At 42.1% G+C, this 18,012-nt stretch overlaps 1 protein-coding gene across 1 annotated transcript in view; it reads right to left on the bottom strand.

Annotated features, from left to right (window-relative positions):
- The window catches only part of UROC1 (urocanate hydratase 1), a 57,653-nt gene that overhangs the window by 21,696 nt on the left and 17,945 nt on the right, over positions 1 to 18,012 (bottom strand). Inside the window, exons 9-14 of the mRNA XM_048490505.1 lie at positions 16,616 to 16,704; positions 15,661 to 15,723; positions 13,832 to 14,011; positions 6,874 to 6,971; positions 4,616 to 4,688; positions 2,786 to 2,907 (exon numbers count right to left, since the gene is read on the bottom strand). Of these exons, the coding sequence (XP_048346462.1) occupies positions 2,786 to 2,907; positions 4,616 to 4,688; positions 6,874 to 6,971; positions 13,832 to 14,011; positions 15,661 to 15,723; positions 16,616 to 16,704 (625 nt within the window). The remainder of the gene's footprint in view (positions 1 to 2,785; positions 2,908 to 4,615; positions 4,689 to 6,873; positions 6,972 to 13,831; positions 14,012 to 15,660; positions 15,724 to 16,615; positions 16,705 to 18,012) is intronic.

Here is an 18,012-nt window from a genome sequence, read left to right as displayed (position 1 = left end):
ATTTAAGTTCTTTTTAGTGTCAAGCTTTTTCCAAATTGCACATATCAAAAGTAGTCAGAGACAGGTCCCTACAGTGTTCAGCACCAAGGCAGGTATTCCTTTTTAATCAAGTGAAGCTCACTAATAACATGATCATACCCATTCTGTCAACAGAACTAGATTTGAAGTCTTGTAAGCAACCCATTTAAGTTCAATATTCCTTTGCAGGTTTTTTAAAAGCAGAGGGTGAATAAAAGCTCATGGGGAAAAGCTCCTGTTCACTCTTAAAGTATGGCAACATGAAAGATATGAATTATATTCCCAATATTTATTTCAGAATAATATCTAAGTAACAGTCTTAAGTACAGTTACACAGTTCTAAGTGGACTGAGGCTAATGGTTTTAGAAAGGTGTAGTACTGGTTATGATTGCAATGTATATTATTCTACCACCACCCATTCTTCCAAGGAGCTCAGGATAGCATACAAAACTTTTTATATATGTTACCCTCACAAGAACTCTGAAGTTAGTTAGGTCAGACTTCACAGTTGACTTAAGATTTGCACACAGATCTCCCCACACCAAGTTCAATATTCTATCCACTACACTTCAATGGTCTTTAATCAAACCCATTCCAAGAAGCAGAGGCTGCAGTGATATGGCAGATAGGCCCAGTTGGTAAACATAATAGACAGCATGTAAAATCTAAAATGCAGAAGATGAGGAAATTTACTTTGTGTGGAATGACTTGGCAAAGACAAGAATTTGGTGAACAGTGTCTCATTTAAAAGAGACAATGAACTGCAAGTATCCCAGAATTATCCATGACCCGCCATTCACCCAGGACTATCAATTGGGTGGGACCAATGGATGCCCCAACTCCACCTGGTTCACCTCATCAAACAATCGTTTTAAAAAGAGGCTTTCAATTCATGGCATGAAAACCTCCACTAAAATATAGATGCAATCCTTTGTCTGGAGTTAGGTCAAAACTCCTTGGAATCAGCCGCTTGGCTGAGGACCTCTAGATTCTGGCTGTGAATTCATTTTTTCTCGGACTGTAATTCCCTGGTCCACCGTCTGCTCTCTGACACCCATTCCAACCCCTGGTTTTCCATAATTGAAGAAAAAATGGCCTCTATTGGACTGTCAGTGGATTCACTTTGCCCCTTGTCCTATTCAGAAGCTTATAGGAAATTAAAAGGTCAACTATTGGATAGAGAGTTCTCTACCCTAATCACCGCAGCCAAGAAAAACGTATGGTTCCCCTTGTAATTTTTTTCTTTCTCCCATTTTGAACGTGGGCCACTTGGCACACCCGCTACCTGTACTGCTTAATAAACCCCGTTCAAAGTTGACAGCGAATAATGCTCGCCAGGTTTAATAAGTTATGCTCTTCTGCTTTGTTGCATGGCAGAATTTAATAAGCAAGAAAAGGCTAAAAGATTGTGCCCATGTAACGATGGCTCAGTTGAATCTCTGGCCCACCAATTACTACACTGTCTCAGATTCAAGGAAATCAGATCCAAGTATGTGAATCTTACTCCTTTACATTTACCCCATCTCCCCGATTTAATTAGATTACACTACTTGTTGGACAACCCTGATCCTTCTCTCTGTATGATAGTGGCAGACTTTCTCCTGGAAATTACCAAACGCCAGTAGATTTCCTTCGACCTAACATTTATTTCCTGTTTTGTATATGCTTTTAATCTGTTTTTTATTATTGTTGTACTGTTGTCTATGCCAATAAAGGCTTGCTTCTTCTTCACTAAAATAGAGATGTTTTAAACTTAAGAACAGTTGCATTCTCTCAGGTTCTTTCTACACAACACAAAATATTTTCAGGCAGGAAATAAAATGTTTCCTCCATGGAGTTCTACATGTTTTTAGCCCAAAACATTCTATTTCCTGCCTGAAAACATTTTATTTGCATGCTGATCCATAGTGATCCTTTTTTGATAATGTTTTGAAAGCATTTTCACTTGCTGTACGATCTCTTTAAAATGTTTCCCATGCCTCTCCACAGTCACTGGATTTCCTCATTGGTGCTATTTTCTGAGTTGGCACCAGCTGTCTCACACTTTATTTTCATCTGGTTGTGGTTTTTTTTAATTATTTCAGTGGGTTGTATCTATGTAGCTGCATATACATGACCCCTAGAAAATTGTACCATGAGGCTTTGAAACTTTGTAGTTATGATTCTTAGAAGGTGTAAAAAACAAACAAACAGAACAACCACAAAATGATGCCCAAAAGGCATTTTCGAGGGGGTGAGTGCAGACAAGCAGGGGGTTTTGAAAATGTTTGCAAAATGTTTTCAAGGGCTTGTGCAGAAAGGACCTCAGTCAAACTTAAAGTATTTTTTGTGAGGCTAACATACGGATAACTGTACATTTTCATTAGCTTCTTGGAGGAAATGAATGGATTGATAGACTTGTCAATATCACACTTAGTGCGTTTTTGTTCGGGGAAGAAAATCCCTTTTTTGTTATTATTTGTGTACACAGGTCATGGCATGAAGCGAGTAAACACTTGCTTTATCAAAAGTGCTTTAGAAGCAGATAGAAATGTCTGGAAGTGATTGGTTGTATTCAACTTAAAGTCAGAAATTTATAAAAACTTAAATGCACACACACACGCATGAATTTGGCAATATAGCTACAGAAGCTCCTCTTGAGGAACTCCTGAGTTTTTCATTCATTCCTTTGAATTCCCACTTGGAAATACAGCAACCCCTCCTAGCAAGGAAGGCTAGCTATGGCCTTGCATTCATGTAACATTTGGAAATGAAATCCTACCCCACCTTCCTGAAGCACAGCATCTTCAAGCACTGATTTGGCAATATCATCCGTGATTGCCAAGTCTTCTGGATTACCCGAGGTACAAACCCACCGAAATGGACCAAATCCCAAAGAAAAAATGTCACTGGGAAGAGAATATGCTTAATGATTAGAAGATAGTTCAAATTCCTGCCATATTTATCCTGGCAGCTAGCAATGCTTTTCTTTCATTAACTGAAGATGGAAGAATTTCAAACATTTTAAAGAAACTAATCCAAACACAAGTCTCTTTGGACGTTTGTTTCAGAATTCAAACAAGGCTTTGCAAACAGGCATAAGTCATTGTGCATGTATAATCATAACCCACACCTGCCACAAATATGTTCTGAGAGAAGACCAAGGATTTAATCAAAGCAAGGTATTTTATGATTCAGCTACAATCACCTACAGATGGCATCCAGTTTTGTCCCGGGCTGGTTTGGAGACAGAGGGCCAGTTCTATCCTGCTCTCTTTTGCCTTTAGGCAAATGTATCAGGCTCTGGCACTTGCCACCTTTGTCCTCAAGAGGCAAACGTAAGAGAATGGTGGGAGAGGCCAGCAGTGTGAAGCAGGAGTGTATAGCAGAGGCCTTTGTACCAAAGCAAAGGTTTTTGGGTCAGATGCTCACTTTTTGCATACTATCCAATGATTTGGAGTCTTGCCCAGGTGACGCTTGTGTGAATTCAGAAGGCTCCAACTTTGTGCCGCTGGGCAGTAGACAGGTTGAAAGTGTTTGTGTGTGTGTGTGTGTGTGTGTGTGTGTGTGTGTGTGTGTGTGTGTGTGTGTGTGTGTGTGTGTGTGTGTGTGTGTGTGTGTGAGAGAGAGAGAGAGAGAGAGAGAGAGAGAGAGAGAGAGAGAGAGAGAGAGGAGAGATGCAACATTTCTGAACCACCACATTTACCACAAGGGACTTTATAGGTAATGTTTCCTGCCCCTCTCCAGGCTGCCTCTTCTTTAACTACTCCATAGCTCCCTTCTCCAGAGGAGAAAAATGGTAGCCATCGCTAGAGGCAACTGCAGAATCAGACGGCATTCTTAAGGGATAGGGTTGGTCCCTGAAGCACTGGTTGCCAAACCCTGCACGCCTAGACACGGATAGTTTGTAGTTGCTGTGTTATATTCGCCTGAGCTTTTCACAGCAGTCCTAATCACACTTAAAGTAATTAGCTGTGACGGATTTCAGTGGATCTGTCTCCAACATACATGTGCTTAAGTCCACAACTTTTGGCAATCATTTTGGGCTTGTTGAGACACTACCTTTCTAAATCACTTGTTTGATGATGTAGTTTGCAATGAGAATGTCAGGAAATAAAAAAATCAGGGTGTTGGAGATGTTTCCATGACTGTCCAGTATTTTATGGCTCTTCAATTCACTTGACTATCTTCTCTCAAATCCCCAAAAATATATGTGGGACAAAGTGGGCCCATTGTGTTTCATTTCTTGTGGCTGGTTCTCACAGTACTTTCCTATTATTAGAATGCCTTTCATAAATCTCCTTCATGCCTGCATATGTATGTGTACCCGCATGAGTGAAAGATAAGCATGACTAACTTCCCCAAAGATAGGATACCTGCTACAGTCTAGAATCCAGTACATAATTAACAGGCTTTCTTATGAATTACTTATACACTTAAGCATCAAATCACATATGGACTAACAGATGTGACCAGAAAAAAAGTCATTTCAGACTTTGCAGCTCATTTAGAAGTTCCATCCTTTCTTTCCTAATTCCCTCTCAAAGTACAAGCACAAAATGTTTCATTTTTAAAATGCAACATTTGCTGTTCCATGTTCCACTTCCCCCTGCTTACCCCATAATGTGTTGAACATAAGATGGGTGTCGGAATTCTCCTTTGTTGGCTCCTTCTTTCCCAACATCAGCACCTTCAAAAGAACTCTGGTTATTCAGTAAGAAAGAAAGCCTCCTTTTATACTACCATTCAATCTGAGAAAATGAAAGTGAAAGCTTTACATTCAATCTGCAAAAATCTTTCCTGCTTCCACACAGTAAGTAGGAAACATTTTTAAAATAGCGGGGGGAAAGTCGCTAGTTTTACTTTTCAGAATAACCCATTTTGAGCATAGATAAAATGTTTTCTAAACATTTGGTGGAAAAAACTGTGTAGAACTTCACCCCAATTTTTTTTCTCCTTCCTGAAAACGTTTTATTTGTGCTACGATGGTGCAATGGGCCAGGGGCAAATGATGATTGGCTCTTGGCTGCCTTTTTGATTAGGATATTTAACTGTGCCACAAGACTGGTGATACTCACTAACTGACTTAAGCAGTATGAAACTAAAGTTGTTTGAGAAATTGAACAACTTGGAATACATAGTCGCTTCAATAGTTGGATTCAGGACAAAACACATTGTGTTGATCCCAGAACCAAGGCTATCTGAGGAACCTTAACTCTGTTGTGGCACTGGTCCAAAATAAAACTGGGGCTATAACCTTCACTTAATATGTCGGTTATGCATCATACTGAGTTTATAGAAACTTATAGATCCAGTAACTTTGAGGTATGGATCAATTAATTTGGGGCTTACAAGAGTTGCTGATTTTATCAGAGATTACATAGGAATAATGGAAAATACACTGCAAATCATTTGAATGTGGTACACTATTCCAGACAGAGGCCCTTTCCCCACCTACCGTTTGCTGCGCACTACTGCCCCCCAATAGCGCGTGGTCCAGCGGTGCTCCCCACGAGTCCAGGCGGCGACAACGCAGCCGCCCTGACTCTGCGCTCTAATGTCCCTTCAGCACGCGCCATTTCTGACGCTGAAGAAAACGGCACCTTCTGACTGCCCCGCGCTCAATGGGGAACACGACCCCAGGGCGGAAATCGCTCGCGCTCAGAGTAGCGTTGGCCACGGGCAAAGAAGCAAGTGGGAAATTAGGGGAGGCCAGTAGCCAAAAAAAAAAGGTATTTCTCTGGCCAACTTCCAGCTTATGCTGGCATTGTAGTAGGAGTACAGGGTCCACTTTACATATCTGGTGGCAGTGCCCAGTAGTACAAAGTCATTGGCTTGCAATATTTAGGGCACTAAATGGCATTCTAAGAATGAGAGTGCTGTGTGATCTCAGGGTCGCTCTTTTAAGTATTTTCCCATCCAGAATATAAAATGAAACATACAATTAAAAACTTAAATACAGCAATGAGACTGCTATTGGCACAAGCCTGGAAACAAGCCCAGAAAAGTTGTCCAAAATACAGACATGGACCCATAACATATGGCATGACATATGGAAAAAAAAATCTTATCATACATGAAAATGTGGCACAGGGGAAGTTGGGCATAGGAAAACATATTGAGACTTGGTGCCATTTTGTTATATATCAGAACAGAATTAAATGAGCATGTGAAACAGATTTTTTAAAATTATATTCGAGCCTTTTCCCCCCCTAGATGATCACAATTTCTCTTCCTTAAGCTTAATAAAAGACCGGCTGTGGACATTAGTATAAGTTACAATTTGTTGATTGTTTGTATCTTAAATATTCGTAAAATGATATTTTGCATTAAGAAAGGCTGATATCTGCGTTTGTTAAATCGGATGAGTCTTTTTAATGGATGAAATATTTAATAATTGTTTTTACTTACAATTAAAAATGCAAAAAAAGGAAACACATAAATATCAGATTGATTGATCCTCCTGTACATGCCTATGAGCTATTACATTCTCCATGCCCAAATAGATCAAGAATAAGCTATACTCCATTCTTTCACTAGATTAGGTACTTAAAGCAGTATCTGCCTTTGGATAGCATAGTTCTGCAGTGGCTGAGAAAAAGGTGTGGGGAAAAGGTTAGAACCACTTCACAAATAAAATTCTAACAAAGAAAACATTTTCAGATGGGAATGAACATGAAGCCCACATATGGTTTCCCCTGAGTGTGTTGTTGTTTTACACCATATAAAAGTTTTAGTCTGCTCAGAGGACGGCTTACCTTTCACTTAGGAACTTTGGAAATATGAAGTAATCTACATAGGAGCAGATTATCTGTGATTTCCAACTAAATGTCAGACTTCCCTTATTTTTGCATCAAAACAAAATATCTACTCACCAGCTCTCTGGGCTTCTAGAAGAAAAGCATTTCCATAATCCCAAAAAAACATTCCTTGATCAGACAGCTTGTTGATAGCAGCCACTTGTCTTCTCAAACTGAAGAATTATAGAATGAATGTTTTTAATTGGATTGCCGTGCATAAACTACGACTGTACTATAGTCACCGAATAAGGGAGCACAATGGTAGTTGTAAAATATGTACCGTTTCACATAAAGACCTAAGTAAAATTGTAATTTCATCTGCCATTTCCTCCCCCCCCGCCCATGCTCCATGCCCCCCATGTCATTTAGTCTGGACCAGGCTGTGATGAATGGGGTTGGTGAGTAGAGCACATGGAGGAGGGGCAGGAGAAAATGGTGGATGAAGTTACAATTCACTTAGGTCTTTATGTGGAACAGGGTATATCTTACAACTACCATTCTGCTCCCCTTCTTTAGTCTGTATCTCAGGATAATAAAATTCCTTGCTGGTTAAAAAAAATCTACCTCCCTTCCATCTTTTCTTCACTGGGAGATTTATTGTGCTATGTTGGGAACCATAAATACAACACACTCAAGTAATCCCTTTTTACCCTGGAACTCATATGTTGGTTCTTCAAGTGTAGAGCACACTTTTCATGTGACAGTAACAGACCAAGCTGGATATCCATAATTGTTAACTAGAAAGAAGGAAATGATTTGAAGAAGCAATGTTGGCATGGATGGAAGCTACCAAAACAATTTCTACCTTAATGTCAGATGAGCGAGAGGGAGCTAACTGGATAAATGTGGGAGATTTTCAATGTGTGTCAGAGAGAATCACCTTCCTGCAGCAGTCCTTGATACCAAATCATCATTTTAGAAAAGAATCTGCCCCCAAGGGAAATGCTATTTGCAGGGGGAAACTGCCCCCCCCCCCCAATTATCTCCCTGCCATGGCTCACATTTGTTCAAATCACTGGTCAGGATACATATTCTCCCCTTCATCATCCTTCCTACATAATATCCAGTAATACTAAATGCATTGTGTTATGCCCTCCCATCATCAAATTTCACCCAACCCTCCACAGTTCTATTGCACTTAGGTGCTTGTGGAGATGAAAGAATTGTCAGCAAAGTGATATCCCATGATGTGCTGTGTACTAATGACTGTTGCCAGGGCTAGGAGAAATCATGGGGCTGCAAGTTTCACCATCAACCATTTGTGTACTATTATGTCTAGATTAGGCTTCACCTAGGAAACAAATGGGGGGGGGGTGACCTTGGGCTATTTCTCAGGCTAATATTACATTGTTGTGATGAGGTGAAGATATCAAATACTGTATATATGGGAAATCTCATAAATGAATAAAAACATCAATAAATGAGTATCATTTTCTATTCCCAAGCTGAACCCTCAAATGCCTTGCTAAAACTTGAAACAATAATGCAGAATGATTTATTTAAACCATCTTCCTATCATGTACAGAACAGGAAATAAGGCAAGCAAAAGTGAGAGGACCTGCTGAGCATTTGCCCTTCAATAGCCCTTCCTTCCCCCCCCCCAGGATACCTGTGCTGCTGGGGTCTGGGCACAACTAGCTAACAGATGGCCAAGGCAGCCAGGAAGTGGTTGTACAAGTTGAGCAGTTCAGAGGTTCGGACAGGTAATATCCACAAAGGCAAGTCAGGCAGGTGGTTGTGGTGGGTTTTCCAGGCTGTGTGGCCGTGGTCTGGTGGATCTTGTTCCTAACATTTCACCTGCATCTGTGGCTGGCATCTTCAGAGGTTATCACAGAGGGAAGTCTGTTACACACTGTGTCCAGTGAACAAGATCCATCAGACCACGGCCACACAGCCCGGAAAACCCACCACAACCAGTTGAATCCAGCTGTGAAAGCCTTTGACAATACATTGCAAGTCAGGCAGTCCAGGGGTCAAGACAGGCAGTGTTCTTAGGCAGAGGTCTATTAGTTGTATATAGGTATAAATTTTTATGTTTGCTAATTTTATCTTTATTCCTATCTATTTTCTGGATGTAGACTAGGGTGGCTGGATCGCCACTTCTTTATCTTCTTCTGCTTCTTGTGCATTAGTTTGTATAGTTCTTAGATGTAAAAATTCAAAATGTAAAAATCCAATAAAAACTATTATAAAAAAATAAACTATTGAAAAATGGCAGATGTGTTACACAAGTTGAACAGCATGACCAGATTCTCATGCTGGCCATATCTAGTTCCATTCATCTCCCTCTTTAATTCTGACCAGCTTGCAGGCCCCTCTTAGGTCTAAATTGATTATCTGGTTGCCTTTATCTGGGTTCCAGCAACTCTAATTGTGATTTTATTTAAGGCTCTGTAACCATTACACAGGTGTAACTCACCACATTTTTTATTAACAAACAACACAGGACTTGACGTTGGGGAAGTGGAAAGTCTAATAAAAAACCCTTGTAAACTTTTGTCCAGAAATTCGCTCAAGGCTTGGCATTCTGGTTCTTTCAGTGAGTACAGAATTTTGACCAGTAAAGGGAGATGCGGCAGCAACTCAATCCCACAGTCATAGGGGCAATGTGGAGGTAGTGTTTCAGCCCCCTTCTCCTTGAAGGCATCCCAGTAGTCACAGTACTCTTCCAAAAGTGCCAGGGAGTCTGTATCCACAACCCCAGACACACTTGGGGAAATTTGCTGATGTAGGCAGGGGTTCCTGAACTGGAGGTCTAGCTGTTTCCAGTCAATAATGGGACTGTGGGCAGACAAATCACAACATGCTCAGCACCAATAGGAACCAAGGCATGTGAGTAACATCAAACATTATTTCCTGTGAGTGGTTCTGGATCATCATGTTAAGTAGGATGGTCTCCTGGACTACTGGACTTGATTGCAAGGGGCAACCGCCAGTGACCTCCACTGGAATGGGATTTGTTTTCCCCTGTAGGGGAGTTTGGTGCTGTCGTGCAAACAACATATGAACATAGGATTGCGATGCTCCTGAGTCTGACATGGCATGGGCAAGCAGCCATTTGCCTGTGGCTCACAGCAAATTTACTGGGAGAAGCATACGGCTCCCTCGGACAGCAGGAGGGCCTCAGCAATTGGTGATTGCTGCAAGGAGCCAGGCCCACACTGACTTGGGGGTTGGGAATTTCCCTCCTGCTGTCGACCAACCATCAAAATGCATTTTGTCCTCATAATAAAGACAGAGGTTGGGCACTCGGTGTGGCTCTTTTGCTTCCATGATTAAATGTGACCATAGAACCCCACAATTGCATGGGTTTGCCATATCTTCCAGGGCAGACCAGGAGCAAAGAGCACTTCCCACACCTGAGGCTGACACACACCCCCTCCCCACTGCAAGCTTGTCTGTCCTCTTCCAGGCAATCTTCTGTGAACAGATATAACTGTGACAGTTAGCAAGTGTGGCTGCTCTACCTGAGCTAGTTCATCCAAGATCTCACCTAACAAGCTGGCTGCAAATTAATCCACCAGGGCTGGTTCATATCTTGGACTATCAGCTGAAAGTTCACCGGATACTCAGTGACTAACCTCTTCCCCTGCTCCATGGAATGCAGGTGGTGACTGGCATGGTGTACTTTTTGCGATTACCCCAAAGCAGAGGCGGAGCAAGAGGAAACTCCATCCGGGACATGTGCACACCCTGCACCCCTGCCACAGCGCTGCCGGCCCCTGCCCCACCCTGCCCTGGAATGCCCCCACCACAGCTCCACCACAGCTCCACCCAGGGCGTCGCGCCTCAACCCGCCCCGTTGGCACTACACCTCTGCCCAAAAGTGGTATCCAATTTTCCAATAAATGCATCAAAATTGGTCAGTTTGACCGCATTGGCTTTCAGCAGGGGCATGGCCCATTTTGCAGCTTTCCCTTTAAGCAGGCTAATCATAAAACTCACTTTGACTTGGTCATTGGGAAAATATATTTCTCTGACAGTAATGAACATTTTGCAATGGACAAAAATATGGAGCACTTCCATTGCCCCTCAAATTTATCAGGTGGGCTGAAGGGCATTTGGAGGAAATAGGAGCAGCCGGAGTCATGTGTGTGTGGCTGCCTGCTGTTGCAGCATGGCCACAATGGCTGTAAGCAACTGCACCTGAGTGGCCAGTGACTGATTCTGGGTCACCAGGTCAGCAAGTGCTGCTTCCACGGCATTCCTGCAATGCTGTATAAGGGTTAGGTGCAAACTGTACTGCTGGGGTCCGGGCATAACTGGTTAACGAATAGCCAAGACAGCCAGGGAGTAGTTGCACAGGTTGAGCAACTCAGAGGTTCACTCAGGTAATGTCTGCAAGAATTAAATCAGACAGTCCAGGTGGTGTTCATAGGTGGAGATCAGACAGGTGGTGTTCATAGGTGGAGATCAGACAGTCCAGGGGTCAAGGCACAAACCGGTAGCAGTGGCTAAGGAGGAGTCCAAGCACATGTTGCACCTAGACAAAGCCAAGCCCAGGATGAGGCTTATATAAGACACCCTTGCCAACGAGGCCAGAATTCTACAGAGACTTCAAGCTGTACTCAGTTCTCTTCTGATGCTGATATTTCCAGTTCATATTGAGCTGCAATGTGGGCACTTCTCCTTTTATTGCTTAATTCCTGACTTTGTTTCTGCCTCTTCTGTACTAATGATTCATTTGCTTCCTCCTGTGACTCAGCTTGCACTGGGAGCTCATTTGGCTGTGATTTGTTTACCTCCTCTGCTGTTTCTAGACCCTATGGCATTTGATTTATTTCTTCTGCTTCAGACTCCTCTTCCATGAGCCCGTCATGGCCAGAAGTCTGACTCATGACAATAGCAAAAGTCAGTCCTGTTGGGAGAAAAATACTTGGACTGCCACAGGAAAGATGAAAGTTAAGCTCACATCATCCTCACATCCTTTTGCTCTTTAAACCAGCCAGACCCTTCACGCTTTATACATGATGGGGGCAGGCTCAAATAGAACCAAATGGGTTTGCTGAGGTCACATCTAATTTTAGCCACACAGTATCAATTAGTATGAGCAGCTCCTGACTCCTAGACCATCATTTCAGAAACAGAAACCTAACAGGAGCAAGCTACAGGAAGAGAACTATTACTGCTAATCTATACAGCCTAATTCTGTAATTCCTAGTTCTGGTGATTACGAAATGGAAAAGCGAACAACTGGCTATAGTTCAAAATCAATAGAGCTGGATCACTTAACATTTGCAGTGTTCTCAGAAATGAAACCCCACAGCCATTTGCTGATTTCATTTTAAACAGAAACTGAAGAAACTGCGACTTTCCTGTTGCCCCCCCCCCCCTCAGCAAATATATTTTCACTTCCAACTGCAGTAATGTTTTTCGCACAAAGACTTGTATACAATTTAGAAAGTCTTTCATTTGCCTCTATTTCTTTGATTGAACTCTAGTTCTTTCTATCAGAATCCCCAAACCGCCTTTTTAAACTACTTTGCACCCTTTCCAGTTCTCCTGCTTTCACAAATAAAAAAATGAGCTTAAAACTTTCATGTAGAACATTTTCATGTAGTGACTCCATAGCATCTGACTAATTAGCACTGTTGTTTGGCTCAAGTCAAGGAATACTGTGTATTGAAAGGTAGCAGCGGCACATTTGCCAGTTGTGTGAGTTAGGCTGGCAGGCACTATCAAGAATCCAGGTTTTCAAATGACCATCATGATATAGACTTATTATATAACGGCAAACAAATGATTTTTCTGTTTCTCATTATCTGATGCATTCCAAACAAATAACTCACAGCCATGACAGCTGATCTAGAGTTCTAGACTAATTATGTGGTGGGTTGTTGCATCTAGGACAGGCTTATTGCATCTGGGACAGGCATGGCATATACTGATGGCCTTTGGCCATGATGTGGGACATTCTGGACATGCACTATACCTATCATATGTTTTGACATGGCTGTTCTTCCACATTTCTTTCCTCTATGAGACCCTGCTTCATCACCTTCCACCACTTGCTTTTCATTTATTAGCTTTCCAAACCTTATCATATGCAGGGTTTTCAAGGAAAGAGACATTCAAAGACGATTTGTTACTGTCTGCCTCTGTGTAGTGACCATAGTATTTTTTTGGTGGCCTCCCATTCAAATACTAATCAAGGTTGACTCTGCTTAGCTTCCAGGATCTGGTGATAGGGCTATTCAGGGCACAATTTCTTCCTTGTGTAAGTATTGTCAACATCATATAAAAATGGAGATGGGCTGACTGATTCTTGATTCCAGAGCGTTCTCTCAGCTTTATGCAGAGGTAGAAACTCAGTGGTAGAGTTTGTGCTTTGTAGTTAAAGGGACCAGGTGGGAGGTGATGTGAAAGACCTCTGCCTGACAGATCCTGGCTGCTATACTCTGTTTCACATAAAGATGTTAGTTTGGTCAGTTGATGTGCACCAGTTGAGAAAATTCTGCATTAGAATATAGTCCTGAACGAATATGAGAATTATCATTCCTTTTTACAGGCTGCCTTTGTCAAAACCATTACTTTGTGCATTATTGAAAATGGTACTTTGATACAAGAGCATTTACGTCAAAATGTATTTTTACTTTCAAACTTTCAAACAGATGTGGTGAACAGGCCTACATAGGCACTAGGACCCAGGCACAGCATTCTACAACAAGAAGGTCCAGCATGCTTTGATCTGGGGCAGAGAAATATACAATCTACCAACATAACAATCTACTACAATCTACTTTACATGAAACAGAGTATAAAATAGACAATACTGATCTTGATAGACCAATACTTCGACTCTGTATAAGGCAGCTTTCATGTGTCTGTATTGCTAAATGCTTGCTTCAGACTGAGTTCACAAGAACATAGAGTCAATTCTGATTTTACTATTCCAAAACTAGCCTCCTATCCTAAACCCCAATTTAAAAATAAACATTGCAGGAGACTTCTGCTCTCATTGAAGTCAACTAAGGCAGTATCGTTCAACATACAAGCGTCTTGTGACAAAACCTGTGAAAAATTATTTTAGTACCTTTCTTGCACAAGGACTTTGAATGCCTCTGCATTTCTGGCCATGAGTTGGTTAGCTTCTTTAAAGTTCAGCTGTACTGGGTAGTATCCTCCATTGAATGGATTGTGGCAGGATGTTTGGTCAGATCCCAAATCAGCTAACAGATCTCCAGTCTTATTGAATTCATCAACAAGTCTCTCCCTGCCCACAGAAAAAGAGGAAGTGAACAACAGTAGGTCAGTTAGCTTGATTTTGATATGGAAAATGGTTATAAACCAGAGGAGGAATGTGGGCATAAGCTCATTACCCAAGATGCATTTGCTAAGAACAAGCTACAGGTAGGGGGATCGCTTTAAAAAACAGCACCTGGAGCTTGCCCTGGGCACCAGGCCTCCTCCAAACAGTTGCGTCCCTTGCCACCGCCTCCCCATAGCTGTGCCCGCCGCTACCACTGCCTTGCAAAAAAAAAATTCCTATAATGACTTTAAAATGCACCTAACTTCTATCTGAGGCATGCTAAGGCCAGGAAGACACTGAGGGTGGGGTCAAGGCCAGGGAGGGTGGGGACAAGGCCTTCCTGGCCTTGTCTCCACCCCCAGAGTGTGTGTGTGGGGGGTGATCTTGGAGAGACTTGGATGGGAGAAAGTTAGCTGAATTTTACAGGAACAGTGCCTTTAAAATGCAGCTAACTTTCTTCCATCCAAGGTGAGTCATGGTGCTGAGGCCGGCCAGAAAAAGAGCTCATCCTCTCTGGCCTTGTCCCCACCCCCAATGTTTGCCATTCTCAGCATGTCTGTATGAGCCTGTGATGTTGTTCTGGCCTTTCGGTAGCTTTGCATGCCAGATAACAAGTGGCCTGCCAACTTCTCCAGCAGGCTTTCTTCCAGGCTTCCAAAGAAATAATCTCCTCTGTAGGAGTTTCCTCCTCCAGACAAATAAAACAAGACAAGAAAGCTCCCGGCTACAAGATGTTAAGAAAGTCCAATAGCCTTTTTATTCAGGAACCAAGGAAGTCTCCTCAGGTAATCAAGAGAGACTGGATCATAATTTCAAGAAGCCTTGTTGTCCTGATCAGTTATCTGCTCTCTCTAGCCCACAGCTGGTGCTTGTTATTAGTCATTGCCATTAACCACCCTCAGGTGTTTACATTCTAGGAGATAACCTCCTTTCCTACAGGCAGCGCCCCAACTGGTAGTGCTCGAGGCTGCCATGCAACTCCTACATACAATGTCTCAGATAGAAATTCTGTGCATTTTAAAGGTACCATAGTGATTTTTTTGCTGGGGAGGCAACCAGGTTATTCTCAAGAACCTGGCACCCAGAGCAAGAACCCCCTGACCCCCCCCCACACACACACACACACAATGCCCCTGACTGTATGGAATGATTTCAGGGGTACATGCCTCACTCTCCCGTGAAATTAATGAGATTTAAACATGATTAAATTTGACTGGATCAGGCAAAGCAAAATATAGTGATCCTGTACCTCACTACCAGGCTTTGCAAAGTTCAACGTGGAAGAGCCCCTTAATTTGGAAGAAGGCTCCTCAGGTTGGAGGAAGGCGTCAACCTTTGCTGAGCAATCTTTGCTGAGCACTAATTATCCTTTGTTGGATAATTAGTGTAGGTATTAAAGGAAATGAAGTAGACATTATGGTTCACTGGCATTTGACACAATGGTACTTTTTTTTCTCTCTCTCTCTCCCTTTCTCATACACACAGATATAGGTAAGAGAATTACAGGTTAGAGGTGATGCCCCAAGGTCTGCACACAACACATTGAACTTCTTAATAATTCTTTATTAGTGCATCATTGTCAAGAAAATCACAGATCAGTTGCAGTCACTTACCAAAGATCTACCACATTCCCATGATATCCCAAACTAAGGGCCATTTTATCCTTCCTGGCTTTTCTGTGTAAAGTAGAAAGAAATCAGATTTTTTTAAAAAAAATTATATCTCAGAATTCGTAGCAGATAAGATAATTTTTGCTCAGAATAAAATTTTTTATAAACTATTGCAGCAACTGATTATTGCTATGGCATCACTGCAGCATCAGCATACTCTCAACCCACAAGCAACAAGCTCTAATCCTCTCCTTGTTCTTTCCTACTCTCATTTTGCAATCTCCTCCTCGACTTCTGACCTCTCTACCTGCTGTGCCTCTCTTGAGGTCATTGGCTGATCGTCTTTGATGTCATTCAGTCATAGACGTTACAGCATCTCTACTGTAGTTATCATTAATGTAGCAGGCAGGTCAGATCGTTGGCATCAGCAGAGCTAAGGAGACTTTGAAGATCTTAAAATTCAAATTCCAAAAATTCAGTTGCAATTTTGTTAATACATTAAACCTTACAAGACGTGACAGATGTCACAGGCTTTGGTATAAAAACACACAGGCAGACAATTCTAGCTATTTATGCTATGTGATTTTTAAAGGTCGTGGTTGTTTACGGTAGATTGATTGCCCCAATCTGAGGCCAAAGAATTCATTCACATATTACTTCTGTGCAGGCAAGTTCTTTACACCATGGGAAAAATATGAGTAATTGCTGGATACGTTCAACTACTTCTTACATTTCACTGTAAGATAATTGTAAAAGAATCATATTGACTTGTTTCTTGCTTATGAATTGGATTAAACCAAGGTGCAAAATCCTGGTCTGTGGGAAGGGAGAAAAATGTATTTTGTCCAAATGCCTATATTTGGTTATAACCTTCCACAATGCAGAAAGCCCTCCAAAAGCAATTTAGTGGGATTTAAAATTAGTGGAAAAACTGTTGAACAGATTTATTGATTAGTACCTGAGCCGAACAATACAGTGATCCAAACTATTTGTGATTTCCATGAGCCATCCTTGCCGGTAACGTTTTAAGAGTGCAGCTTCATCAACCTGAAAGTTTGCACCAAAAATGCATTAGCTGCTGAACTGTAGAATATTTGCCCATGTTATAAAATAGCTAGCTAGTGATTAGTCTAACCAATCTGTGTAGATACGAATTCAAACTTGGAACAGGCCACTCATAGCCCAAATTATAATCCTGTAAGATATTCAGCAGAGAAAATTTGGCAGGGTTTTCTTTCCATCATCAGTGATTTCCGTCATGCTGGTCTTAGAAGAACTGTACTTGCTGCCAGTTTGCTATTGAGCCCAATTCAAGGTATTATCTCTGACTTATAAAACCTTAAATGGCTTGGGCCCCAAATACAGTGGTGTAGCTGCCACAAGGTGGGGAGCACCGCACCCTGGGGTGTGCCATTGGGGTCTCGTGGGGGGTGGAAAATCATCCCCCACACCCCTCCCCCTTCACCCACCCCACCAGGCCTGGCAGAAGCCTGGAGCCACCTGGAGTTCAGCCAGTTGTAAAGAGCAGCCAGCTGAACTAAGGTAAATGGGGGTGGGGCACCACAGGGGGCACAAGGAGCAGTGCCCGGACGCCATTTCCTCCCCCTGCAGCACTGCCCAAATATCTAAAGAATGCTTTCTCCCATATTGACCTGTCTCTGCCCTAAGATCAGCAGATGAAGCCCTTCTCATGGTACCTCCATCTTCAGTGGTAAATAAGGTGAAGACCCAAGGTAGGGTTTTTCAGTGGTGGCACCCAGACTGTGGAACAATCTCCCCCTGAGGCTCATGAAGCATCTTCTCTATATGCATTTAGAAAACTGGTAAAGATGCACCTATTTACCCTGGCCTTTGGCTGAAGACATAGTTTCCTCCTTGGGAAATTTCATGACTTCAATAGGAATTTTAAACAGGTTTTATTGTGTACATTTTATAATTTTATTGCATACACTTTATGCCTTATGTTGTAACCCATCCTGAGACTTTCAGGTATAGGACAGGATAGAAATGTATATAAATATATAAATAAAAACATGGATCGCAAAAGTTCTTTTTCCCCCTCTTCAATGCTATAAAGATGGTATTATGGGGTGCCTGTTCAGATTGGATTACCCAGGCTAGCCTGATCTTGTCAGATCTCAGAAGCTACATAGGGTTGACCCTGAGAAGCATTTGGATGGGAGACCTCCAAGGGATACCAGGACTATGACCCAGAGGCCGAATTCCCACTGAAAATTTAATCTAGATACAACCAAGTTTCAAAAGAATCGGCACCTTTTCATCCCGGTTCCAACATCCTCACTGCAGCATGTTTCTAGTGAAGACGTCTAGGCCTGCCCCTTGGGATGGGGGGGG

This window comes from Sphaerodactylus townsendi, linkage group LG03 (assembly GCF_021028975.2).
Source record: "Sphaerodactylus townsendi isolate TG3544 linkage group LG03, MPM_Stown_v2.3, whole genome shotgun sequence".
NCBI classification, from domain to species: domain Eukaryota; kingdom Metazoa; phylum Chordata; class Lepidosauria; order Squamata; family Sphaerodactylidae; genus Sphaerodactylus; species Sphaerodactylus townsendi.
This window is presented reverse-complemented; position numbering and strand designations above follow the sequence as displayed.